The sequence below is a fragment of the Elaeis guineensis genome, chromosome 12, assembly GCF_000442705.2.
Source record: "Elaeis guineensis isolate ETL-2024a chromosome 12, EG11, whole genome shotgun sequence".
NCBI classification, from domain to species: domain Eukaryota; kingdom Viridiplantae; phylum Streptophyta; class Magnoliopsida; order Arecales; family Arecaceae; genus Elaeis; species Elaeis guineensis.
This window is the reverse complement of record NC_026004.2, coordinates 8,002,573-8,015,571: the sequence shown is the minus strand read 5'-3', so window position 1 is coordinate 8,015,571 and position 12,999 is coordinate 8,002,573. Positions and strand designations below refer to the sequence as shown.

The window sequence follows — 12,999 nt, the reverse complement described above, 5'->3', positions numbered from 1 at the left end:
GTACCGGGAATCGACCGGCCGTGGACAAGGACTGCCGTTTTCCATCTGTCAATCTAGAATCCAAGTGGGTACTTATCTCCTTTGAATGGAGTGACAAAGATATAATTTTTTAAGATGTATTATTACCGGAGCATTTATTTAATCAAAAAGGGAATTGCTGCATTGTCTCACCGAGCGTTCCATGATGAATCAATGCTTGTAACCTTAAATCATATACTGAGAACAATGTGGCTGTAATGTTGGTTAGGTCTGTATGTTGTGACAGATTATTATTCAAAGGGCTTCAAGTTGACTTATGAGCCCTTTTAAAATCATAAACCTCTTTCACTACATCTTTCCTTGATGTATAAATATTTGGTTTTAAGCTATACCTATGGAGGTACTTGGGAGAGTAAAAAAAACAAGAAGAAAAGAAAAGAAAAAAAAAAATGAATAAGATGTATAAGATGCTGTCTTTTCGAATATTTGTCAAAAAAAATGATGTTGGCTGTTGGCTAGTGACAGAAGAAATTACCATGCCTCTAAACTATCATGCGTGATACAAACTTCTAGATATGTGGCATGCGCCGGAGTAGCTGCATTTTCTCGTTTTTATAAGAATAATTTTAAAATAAAAATAAAAATAATTTAATCTTTCAAAATTTAATTTCTATCCCATTTTATTTTAATATTCAAAATCTATTCTAATTTTGATTTCAATTCTAATCACGAGCCAAATCTTATTCTAATTCTGATTTTTCATTCCGATCAATTTTGATTATGATCATGATCCCTAAATCTAGCTAAGGAAAATCATCCTTTATTATTTAATTTATAGAGAAACCCCTATCTTCTACATTTTACTAGAAGTAATTTCCATTGCACTGCACGGGACGAGCCAAAATAAAATTTCAGGACGGCCTATATCTGATATTGATATGTGAAAGCCCTGGAATGGTTTTTAAATATAAATACCTTTCATGGTCTTTTCTGGTCATTGAAATATCTTCTCAGGGATGGTAGTTATGTGGTGGTCAAGAGTTTTAGCATTTTTCAAGTTGAGTGTTGGCTATTGACTTAAATCAGTAGGTGACGGATCAATTTTTGGATAAGTCAAACTTTGAGCAATCCACATGGTCAGAGTCCTTTCATGGTCTTTTCCACGACATGAAAATTTTGGACAAGTCAATTTTTGAGCAATCCACATGAACACTACTCTTGCCTAATGGATCGGCCTTCTCTTATGTTACAGAAACATCTCTAGACTAGTCTTTAATTCCAATAGAACTCTACAAGCATCCACCCAACTTGTCCTCCATTTTTTCCTTCTTTCCCATTCGGTTTCAAGAAAGAATAGTAAACTATTGAGTTGGCTGCTGGCTTTTGCTGTAGGATCCATCCAATTTAGTGGAAATAGAAAACTTTGTATGTTGTCAGTCGTCCCCTTCTTTTTGGATGTACCAAGCAAGCATTTGATTCGTTACGTAGCTATTTTCTTTTACTTTTTTGTTCCTTTTTTTTTTCAAAAAAATGGATCGGCTGCTTTACAAAAACTATTGCATTTGCACATCTTCTAACTTCATTGATTACAATATCATTAAATTGTTGAGGCAGATCAGAAGCCAACTTCCAATTAACAACATGATTATGACCAATTTTATAATTTGTCATCCAATCTGCTGTAGTATTTATCTTCTTATAAATGTGCCTGATCATGCAAGTGATGTTCAACGTGAGAGTCCAAATGTATGTTAATGAGTAGTTATAAGCATCCCAATGCTTCGCGGCATTACATATCCATGATATGATAGTTTGTAATCTCCTTTAGGATTAGATTATCAGCCTGTAAGATGTTAATGGTATACATCAATTATTTCCGAATGGCCCTTAATTCTGCAATTGGTATCGAAATATTATAAAGAGTTGCCCCACTTGCTCAATTCTTTTAGAACGTAATTATTTTCTACCCAATTTAGATTTAACTTGCTAAAAAGAAAGAAAGAGGGAGATTTAACTAGTTTGATTTGATACTTTCTCGACAAACTGTTATGCTTAATGAACAAACAAATTTCAAGGGAATACATCATAATCCTAATTATTTGGCTTTTTTCTACCATCTAGGTTTGGTATTTCATGGTAATGAATAAAATCCAAAAAAAAAAAACATGTCAATTATGCTTGAACCCTTTGCCCTTGTTTAACTACTACTTGTGAATTATTAGTTGTATTCAATATTTCTTAGCAATTACCTTTTTACAGTGGCTTTTGGATGTCCATTCGTCTGACCTGTACTTTAGTTGGTGAACACGACAAAAGTGAAGGAGCACAATGATCATATAAACAAATCTAATTGAAATTTAAAATTTATGTTTGGACATAGATAGCAATTTCCATGGCGTTGAAGTCATGTGAACCCATGATTAAGTGTCATTCCTTTAAATAAAAAGATTATAGCACTAATTTTCTGCTTCCAATGTTGGTTACGTTCTTCTTCAGAAGAAAAACTGTGTTAGTTATAATACAAGTTAACATGTCCATGCTTTGCACCAGCCAATTTTGAGATGGTTGGTAGGCAGGAAAGCTGAAAGCCTCAAAATATGAATAAATAACTGGCCCCTCTCTCTCAAAAAAAAAAAAAAAAAGAAAAAAGAAAAAAAAGGGACAAGATGCTAAAATAATTATGCTTATGGAAACAGAGTTATTTGGCTTTATAATTAGAGCTTCCTATCAGCCTCATACTCACAAAATATCAGTACAAGGCTACATGCTTGTTGATGGTGACCTTAGAGTTTGCTGCCATTGAAGCCCTCAAACCATGCAGGCGGCTAAGAAATTATTCTTATCTAATTCCTAATCTATCATGATTCTTGTAATGGACTCCAAAAGTCTATTAAAGAAATGTCAAGGCTTCATAAGATGGTGAAGGAAGCTGGCTGTCACATTCCATAGAAGGGTCACTGATCAGATAAGGTGCTTGTCATCACTTGCATCTGGTCCAAGTGTAATATGGCACACCATGCATTGATAGACAGTCCACCAACCATTGGCAGTGATCTTTCTAACTAAAACAACCATGTCAAGCCAAGCAAGTGATGTAGAAGATGCAGTGCCACTCTTGTTTCATTGTTATGGCCAACAGGAACACCTCTGGAGATGGAACCAACCATGCAATGCACTGCAGTCAAGTCGGACCTCACCATCTTTACCTGAATTCACCCCAATGCTCCCCAACTTGACCATGGATGCGGCAAAGGCATCGAAGAATATCTGTTGATCCTTCGCCATCATCTCGATGTAGCCTCGAGTCCTCATGTCCCCATAGAGTCCCTGATCGGTCGCGAGCAGCCCTTGACCTTTCTTGAGATTCTGGTAGTAGGCATTGTCAAAGATGGTGGGAGTGGTTGCATCATTGGCTGCGACAATTGTCGGGTCGAAGCCGGCCTGAGGGCAGGGGACCCTCGGGTGGATGGCCATGTCATGGGCCATGGTGGGGTTGGTGTCGAATGTCTTGTTGTAGGAGTAGAGCCTGGCCATGAACTCTTTGCAGTGGGAGAAGCCAATGGTATGTCCTCCGGATAAGGCCACCAGGTCTTTTACTGTCAAGCCTTTGGAAGTGAAGAGTGAGATGAGCTGAGTGATGGTGTGGTTGGCTTGAGGGAGGTTTCCTGCTACCCTGTCGGCCTTGGAGATAAGCCCATCTCTGCGCCCTTTGAGCACGTCCCATCTTCGCCCACCAACCTGGGCCCACCCATGACCCACCATGTCATAAATCTCCTCTGAGTTTGATTGAATTCAACAATGGAAAAAAATATTAAATACAAGTTGCCCTCGTTGCCGAAAAATTACAACTTCAATCCCTCTCAAACAAAAAATAAAAGAAGTGAGATACTCAAACCGCAATGATTTCGTTATCAAGTCCCCTAAAAGAAATTATTAAATGGATCAGATTCCACGGATAAGTCTAATAGTTAGTTGCTAAATTATTTTTTTTATATTTAAATAATTCTATTGCAGCCAACGATTCATAGTTCAACACATGAGTTATTATCCGTCCTAACTTATGAATCTAATGATTTTACTTTTCAAAAAATATTTCATATAAAAAAAATAATTTTTTTCTATACATGTCAAAAATTTTTTTGACTTACAACTAATGATACGCTCCATTCTACACCATAATAAATTTAAAATCAAAATAGAAATGAGAATTGATCTTGCACACGTGTCCCAGGATTTGGATTGGTCCAATGGTCCTGATCAATCTAATAATTTCTTCATTTCTGCTAGATTCGGTGACCTAGCAAAATTTAATTGCGGTCGCAGTATGATTACGGCTCATCATTTATTAAGTATTTTGCAATAGTGATCAGGTGGTTATAATTGATACTTGTTATTGTCATACTATTTTCTTGTAGGTTCTTATTTGAGCCCAGAATTTAGTTTTCAAATTCTTAATTTAGACCTGTTATGGAAACTTCCAACGAGAAAAGCTGGGATTGCAGCTTGCAAGGCAGAGATAGTGGAACAGGAGAGCCGGAAGCCACAGGCCTAGCCTTTAATGGGAACTGATTCAATATTTTTGCCTTTTTTTTTTTTTTTTTCGGGTGGTGGAGTTGCAACGAACCAGGTCTGAATCAGAAAACGTGGCGAGGGATGTCAATCTGCTCAACTACAGTCTGGTTGGCAATCCAATATATTTTTGGAATGTTGACCTCTTGAACCAATGTTTGGTTGAAACCTGCCTCATGTGCATGGTAAAACTTATAACGCACTCCACTAATACTCAAATATGATCCACCACTTTGAGTTACTCTAGTTTTTACGTGCCAAGTTTTTTCTTAATTTTGTGTGTGCGTGTGTGAGAGAGAGAGAGTGAGTGAGGGGCCACTTAGTTAGCCCATTCATTGTGTTAAAAGGTTCCAAGACGCGCGCGCATGTCGGCAACAAGAGATTGGATCCCTACTCTTTATATATATATATATATATATATATATATATATATATATATATATATATATATATATATATATATATATATATATATATATATATATATATATATAAAGAGTAGGGATCCAATCTCTTGTTGCCGACATGTGTGTATATATTAGAGCTATCAAAATAGGTTGAGATTCATGGGCCACTCCATTTGGCTTCAAAAATAGATCGAATCGAGTTGAAAAATTTTAATATATTTATGAAAAAAAAAAAAAACTAATCCGGTCCTAATCCACAACTCACGTGGACTAGGGCCGAGCTAAATTTTTACAACTTATTTTAACAAGTGGACCGAGCCCGGTCTAGGCCACATAATCACAGCTCACATGGGCTAGGATCGGATCGGTCCATTTTGACAGTTCTAATATATATATATATAGAGAGAGGGAGGCTAATTAGTTGAGCACAGACTTTCTACGGTATCTGTGATGCACTGTATGGTACGATGTATCATGCACACCGTCCATCGTATAATGAAACTACACGTGACCGCGCATGGTGTGCATCGCACAGCCCGCACTTGTCGATCATGCCGCAAGAGGATCCGCGCTCTAATTAGTTAACCCTTTCATTGTGTTAAAGAGGTTTTAAGAGGCATATATCTAAGGAGTAAGGTTGCGTTTGGTATATCATCAGACAATCTTGGAAGGTAACGTATATTGCCTTCAAGATAGATTACCATCAATAAATTGTCAATAATATTGATTACTGTATTTGATATACGCAGGTAATATTACAGTAAAATTATTAAGAATTTTGATTGACATGTTTGGTAAGATAATTAGATTATCGATAATGTGAAATCAAATTTCTAAAATATTTCTAAGTCAAATTATTATGTGTTTGATACAAATAAAAGCCGCAATGGCTCTTGTTCAATTTAACGGCAATGTATATATAGAAGTAAATCTCACATCTTAAATACGGCCAAAGCACTGGCTCGACGCTCCCCTTTGGAAGTCAACCTCGGCATCGATCACCGCTTGTCGATTAGATCCAACCACAGGCTAACCTCACACTTACCATGGGTGATAAGGAGCACCTCCATATTCTGGTCTATAGGGCCTCCGGATGAGATTGCAAATGCAGATAGAGGCGGAGGGAGAAGGACGTTGCAGGGGTCTCAGATCCGAATGGAGGGGCCAATGAGGCACGGGGTGTTGGCGATGGAGATCTTAGGGGAGAGCAGAGAGATAGAAGCATGGCATCGAAGGACCTCGACCTCTTACTCAAGGATCTTCTTTTTGGAGATCTTGAAGTTTACAAGGAGCCTGCGCTCCTCTTCGTCATCGTCACTGTCTTCGTGGCCGTGAGAGGAATGAGAGGAACCCTTTGGGATAAGAGGAGGGTCACAAACTCAGATGAAGAGGCCAAGAAGGTGCGAGGTGCAGGTGATGGAGAGCTAGGAAGAGAGCAGAGAGGCAGCGGCATGGTAGGGGAGGATCTCGGGTTCTTGTTTGAGGACCTTCTCGTTGAAGGTCTTGGAGTTCGCGAGAACCTGGCACTTCTTCGTTGTCGTCGCTGCTTCCACGATCATGGAAGGAATGTGTAGAGCCCATTGGGATGAGGGGAAGGAGAGGTGACGGTGGGGCTAGTGTCTAGTGGTGGCGCCATCATGGTCGAAGAGACGGGTCTTATGTGATTTTTTAAGGGATAATTTTATTATTATTATTATTATTTTACAATATTGTCAAATAATTGATAATCTGGATAGCCACTCCTCCTCAAGACTATTTAGATTGTCTTCTGGGAGATAATATAAATTGCTAAGATAATCTGAATTGCCATCTAAAATATATATCAAATATAATAATCTGACGGGCCATTGTAAATTGCTGAAACGCAGCCTAAGGATTCAATTTTCTGTTGCCGACACGTAGATTGCCTACGATCCGACAAGCTAAAGAGGGTCGTGTTCCTGTATGCCGTCTAACGAACAGTGGGCTCCAAGAATACACACCACCAGACCACACAAACAAGGATATAGCTTTGGCCCACTAAACCCAACTCTTGTGAAGTGAAGTGCACTACTCTCCTCTGCATTTGTTGGCCCAGTGGGCCTCAATTCAATGACCATGTTCCCTTGACATGATCAGCTGTGCTTGTGAACATGAGCATCTTGTTCATCAAAAACTGTGATTATCTCAAAATCAAAAGAATAATGTATCATTTGGTGTGTTGAAATAGGCTTACCAGATTAACCAGGTCCTGACCAGCAATGGCCATGACATCGGCACATGAGACAATCCCCGGGCATTTCAGCTCCAAAGCCCCCTGTGCTCTAACGAACACATCGAAGCCATCGCCGGGCAGGGACCGATTAATCTCTACATCTCTCTCTGCCTTGTTCACACTTGTTGACTCTATCAGCACAGATGCGTCACATCCCTCCCTCAAAACCGATAGTTAAAAACTAAAATTATCCTTCATTAATTTTGTGAACGAGGAGCATTGACTTAATATTAGATGCCTAACCACCACAAATATTGAACCAGAACGCAACAAACTTATGCTTCACTACTTTACATGGAAATCATAATATTGTCAAGGCATTTATATATATTTCTTTGCATGATAGGAAGTATGGGAGAGACAAGAACGATGAACATTTTTTGAGGAAATAACAATATATAGAAATATTAAGTTGTAATTCATAGAAATTTCTTAAAATGATTGCCATCATCCATGATCATATCTCAATATCCATGAACACATTCGCTAGTAATTGGCTTATTCTCGATTGGCCAGGAAAAAACAAGGATAATTCCAAATTTCTCAATGATCTGAAAAATATTGCCACTGTACATGAATCAAATAAAGTTTCCCATAATGCATTGTAGTGAAGTGATGCAAACCTCGACAAAGCAATCATAGAAGATGCGAAGCTTGCAGCGGCGGCCGTCGTCGGGGCTTCAAGCAATTTTTGAGAGACCACGTTGTGAACTATTCTCTCCGCATTTGGGCAGCTCTCCTTATAAAAATCAGCTCAAGGAAGAGATAGAAGAAGCTGAGCCATTGGAAATCGACAAGAAGAAGAGAAGCAGGAAGATAAAGTAGATCAAGGCCTGTCATAATATTAAACTAGAAGTTGGAATGTCTCATCTTGAAAGGCTAATTTATAGGGAGGAAAAGACTAAAAGAGAGATGCAAACAATGAGAGAATGGAAGAAGAAGAGAGAGAGAGAGCCAACGTTTCCTCCTTAGGCAAAGATTGCAATGGTGATTTTTTCATATTCTTCTTTTCCTTCTCTTTTTTGAGCCCTCACTACACCTAAGCTGCTACTTTAGCTACCATGGGAGTATGGCTTCACACGTGATATAAGAGCATAGGATGCCATAGTACGGCAAAGCTATGTGATGTCAAAAGCATCCTTGGAAGTTCTCGTACAATGTGTAGCTTTTGGAGAGCATGTGTGGGTTTTAGGCTTCATTTGGTTTGCACGCTCAATGCAAATAAATTAATTCTTTAGCAAAAAAACAAATTAATATCCATGAAACTGCATTTGTTCCCCTCCATTTGGAGAAGAATGGTTGTAATTGGTTAATTGTTAACAGAATTTTTGATTTGACTGGGTGTGTGGAAATATATTATTTGGGAAAAAAAGAAGAAACCAAATAGAATTCAAAGGCAATCTTAGTGTCACAATCAGCAATCCTTGCTCCAAGAATAAGATGCAGTTCATCATCAAATGACATCACAAAAAGCTTTCTTTTTTTCTTATTTTAAAAGTATCACAAGGATGCTTTGACGAGCCATTTACACAAGAGTCCAAAAGATGCTCGAGGAAAGGAATGTGAGAACTTGTCTCTTTTGTCACACATGGTGGAGGTGAGAGAGAAGATGGCATGCCTTTGTGGAGATAAGAGCTAAGGTCACGTGTGGGCTAAAGGACAAGGAGAAGAGGATCCCGTCTCATGTCACGGATACCGGAGTACAGCAGAAGAATTGGGGAAGGCGGGCTTGATGATGGGCGAGGTTGGAGGGTTCACGGGCCTTTCCAAAGGGAAGGGTTTGTTGGGAATCCAAGGCCTTACTTCGAGTATGGATCCCCTCAATCGTGTTCGAAGAACTTGCAAAATAGAAAAATTTTTCGTGCACCATGTATGATATAAAAAAAAATATTATCATATTTGATTGGAGTATATAATTATTATTTTTAATATATATTTAATTTTTATTTTTTATTTTTTTATTTAATATTTTGAATGATAAAAATATTATTTTTTAAAAAAAAAATATGACATCTTATGCCGATATTAGGATATCTTATATTGAAAAAATTATGATTTTTTACATAAAATATCATAAAGAGAGAATAATATTTTTATCATTGAAAAAATTTATAAAATTTTTTTTTTATTATTTAAAATTTTAAATAAAAAAATAAAATTATAGATATTAAATATACGTTGAAAAGTGGTGACTACGTGATCCGACCAAGTACAGTGGTGCATTTTTTTTTATGCCACATGTGGTGTACAAAGAATTTCTCTTGCAAAATAAACAAAGGCACATGGATATTGTTATTTAATTCTATTAGGTCGGTGAATTTTGAAAAAAAAAAATATGATTTCAACTAAATAAAAGCTCAACCATCAAAAGCAAATTTAAATAAAGCACAAGGGCATGTTTGAATTCCCTTTCAAGATATCCACCAAATATATCATATGAGGTGGATGCAGGGTAGAGGACAAACTCTTGTCTAGCTTTTTAGGACAAGATGAATAAGAAGGTTATCACAACCTCTTATCTATGAGAATCCATAATTAAGCTTCTACACCTTCATGTTTTCTCTTCTCTTCCAGCATCGGCTCCCACTTATTTTCAACGGAGTATGCCGAATTGTGAGCTCATCTACAATTAAGCAATGCACGCATCCAAGCAGCGCCTATTTGTGCAATTTGAGCTTTCGTTGGAGCTTAAGCTAAGCTCAACAATAGCTATATAAGCTTGAGTTATAGACGATGTACATAAGCCAAGTTTGAGCTTCCACACTCTTTGCAAACAGGCTGATCTTTGAACTCTGTTTATTGATGACTAAGTCCTACAACATGGCTTGAGCTTGACTCATTTAAGAATGAGCTTGAGCAGGCTGGTTCGTGAGTTGGACTCGAGCTACCGAAGAATTGATTCATCTTCCATTATAGCTCTGAATCATCAACTAAAGACAGAAAATGAACAGGAAAGGAAATAGAAAGGATATGTACTTGTGGAATGATGGTTTGATATTAGTACCACTTGGGGCAATGATATATGGAGTCATTAGAAATTAACATAACCCCTTGCCATGTCTGGAAGGAATCATTAACCTAAGGAACATTCATGCTTGATCATAAAAGTAGATACATTAGGAGCCATCAGTTAGCAGGTGGATTGTCCTTTAGCATCAGGAGCCATTGGTTAGCATGTGGATTGCCATTGCGTAGCCAGCATATCAGAATCTTGCAATACCTTCATATCGAGGTGCTCAAAATGTTTTTCTGGCTGCTTGAGGCAACCAAGGAGATGCATAACCATTTGATGGGTAACATCTTTCCCATCAAATGCTAGACACCAAATGGTACATCCAAACAATCCTGAAAATTAGGATCATCACCCCAAAACTAGTGAAAAAGCACCTACCACCTAGGCAGGTCATCTTCCAACTCTAAAGAAGAGTTAATCCTAATATTTTTGGATTGTCCAAGAGAGTTGCTGCTTTGTTTTAGAATTTCCCTTAGAAAATATCCAAATGCTGATATTGATGTGTCATCCAAAAGATTAAGAGCCTTCTATGAACCCTATGGCCATTCATCACTTGTGTTTTGATTGGCTCATAAGGCAAGGGTCGCAAAATTGACAAGCATGGGTTATCCGCACCATGTGGCCTTGATGATGTGTGTCAATCACTAAGCAAGCACAGAAAGGGCTAGTAGACCTTGGACATATGGAATCTACGCTTCATTTAGACAGGCCAACAATTATTGTTGCCTTTAGTTAGCCCACTTAGTCACCAACTTCTTCTCCACTTTTCTCTTTTTTTTTTCAGGACATCAACACATGGTTTGTTTAGGTCATATCTCATCTCCTCAACTCATGACCATTAGACCCACCACCTTTTGATGCATATATAAGGCAATCAATGTTCCTAAAAAGCCATTCACATCTTATTAAGGGCAGCTAACATAATAGGAGAGCTTCTGATTCCTGCTGACTTGGTGCCAATAGGCTGGATATTGTCAGTGGTGGTCAAGGAATCAAATGTTCTGCAAGCAGCTTAGAAAGTGTCTCCTTGAAAAGATTTGGACATGATTGGAGTTTCCAGTAATGTATGGTCTCGTAGGATTTGCAGTTCTTTTCTCTCATAGTTTGCGATTCTTGCTGTCCAGTAGATTTTGGTTGAATGTCTGTCTCATGCTTTTTTCTTTTGTTGATTTAGGAGCCAACACCTGACCAAGTTCTTTACAGCTCACAGCATTCTCTGTTGCAGACTTTGGACACATTGGTCCCATGCCAAATAGCCATCCTTTTCCTGATAGAATGCTTACAATCTCATGGATGTTCATGGTTAGATCAGCCAGTTAATTTAGATCCATGTAATGCATGTGCATGAAAGCTTCAAGACATATGATGGACAACAACATCAGCAATAATTAACAGCAAAACACTTGGACCAAAAGAATTAGCAGCATAACATCTACATCAGGTTAGGTGAATAAAGTCTAGAAATATGTTCAGTTGCACTTTGATTTGTGTCGGTCCTCAGTGGAAATATCCTAAATGGATATTGGGTTATCTAGCTAGATAGCATTGTGATGAAATTGAACTGGAGATGGTATAAACTCTAACTTTGCAGCACTGAATTAGAATAATTTTTTTGCATATAATAAGACTGCTGATTGGAGCAAAATGGCAACTACTAACATTAGTAGTGCGCGAAAAATAAATTGCAAAAGAATGATCTTTGAGCACCATGAATGTTGCCATGTGCTATAGTATGGGCCCTCTGACCAATCAAGTAAGAAAAATTTTATTAACAATGTCAGTTACTATCTAAAAACATCAAAAGCAGCCATCATAAGGGTAGCCTGTCACTGCCTTCTCTCCCATATGTTTGTGCATTATTAGCTCATGATGGTAACTCAGCACCATGCGATGGGTCAAATTTATCATGCATGAATAAATCTTGCAACTACATCTTTTAATTTGCAAGTGCCTGAGAACTATAAAATATATTAATAAAAGAAGATTTCATCTTCAGCATTACATCATTCATGTGCTGTTATTAGTTTCCACTATTTTTTCCTGGATCTAAGATGTATTACTTCCAACATCAACTTCTGAATCTGGGGGCCAATTCCAACTTAGTTACATTTTCCTCACTCCTCGGAAGAAAAAAAAAAAAAAAAACAATTTTCTCACTCTCTCAATACTCCATTCGAGAAAATAAATCTCTGCAGAAAAATTTCAAAAAATTCATAAGACTTGCTTACATGAATTGTCAGTTTATCTGGCTATTGCATGCTTTGGCAAAAGTTAGATAGCAAAGGGTGTTCTACTGCCCCAACAATTCAAGTTGTGGAGTTCGACAGGATTAAAAGGAATTTAGATGAAATTCTCCCTCCATCAGAATCTAGACACCAGATAAATAGTATATGGATTAGAATTAGCCAACAAAATTTGCAATCTACTCTAGTTTTAGAAGTTTTCTGCAACAAGAACTATGAAGATGTCAAACTAATCCAACCGATTTGTTCTACACGATATCTTGATGAGGTCATAGTACACTTATTGTCATAATTTTCCAAAAGAAATCTATGATATCATTGTTATTGCACAAATCCTGTGGCTAACGAGCATGAAAGATTAGGTTTCATGATCATGACATGATGATAACTATCATGGTTCCTACTAGTAGAAGGAGGAGGTAAGACATTAACAATCATGACACAGCTTGTTACATGCGTAGCTGGGTCAATTAGATTTTAGCCTGGCCAAATTCAACCCAAAGTTATGTGGGATTGAAGGATATTTGGTATTTT

General features: G+C 37.6%; 1 protein-coding gene across 1 annotated transcript; it reads right to left on the bottom strand.

Annotated features, from left to right (window-relative positions):
• Positions 1–2,685: 2,685 nt before the first annotated feature.
• On the bottom strand, positions 2,686–8,267 carry LOC105055531 (peroxidase 51-like). The gene is made up of 2 exons (XM_073246905.1): positions 7,833–8,267; positions 2,686–3,755 (listed from the first exon to the last, which is right to left on the bottom strand). Exon 2 carries the CDS (start codon positions 3,739–3,741, stop codon positions 3,106–3,108), a length of 636 nt encoding a protein of 211 aa, XP_073103006.1. The 5' UTR covers positions 3,742–3,755; positions 7,833–8,267; the 3' UTR covers positions 2,686–3,105.
• Positions 8,268–12,999: the final 4,732 nt, after the last annotated feature.

Bases quoted from the DNA above. Each gene is read 5' to 3' on its own strand.
- LOC105055531 (XM_073246905.1), bottom strand. From the start codon at position 3,741: ATGGTGGGTCATGGGTGGGCCCAGGTTGGTGGGCGAAGATGGGACGTG.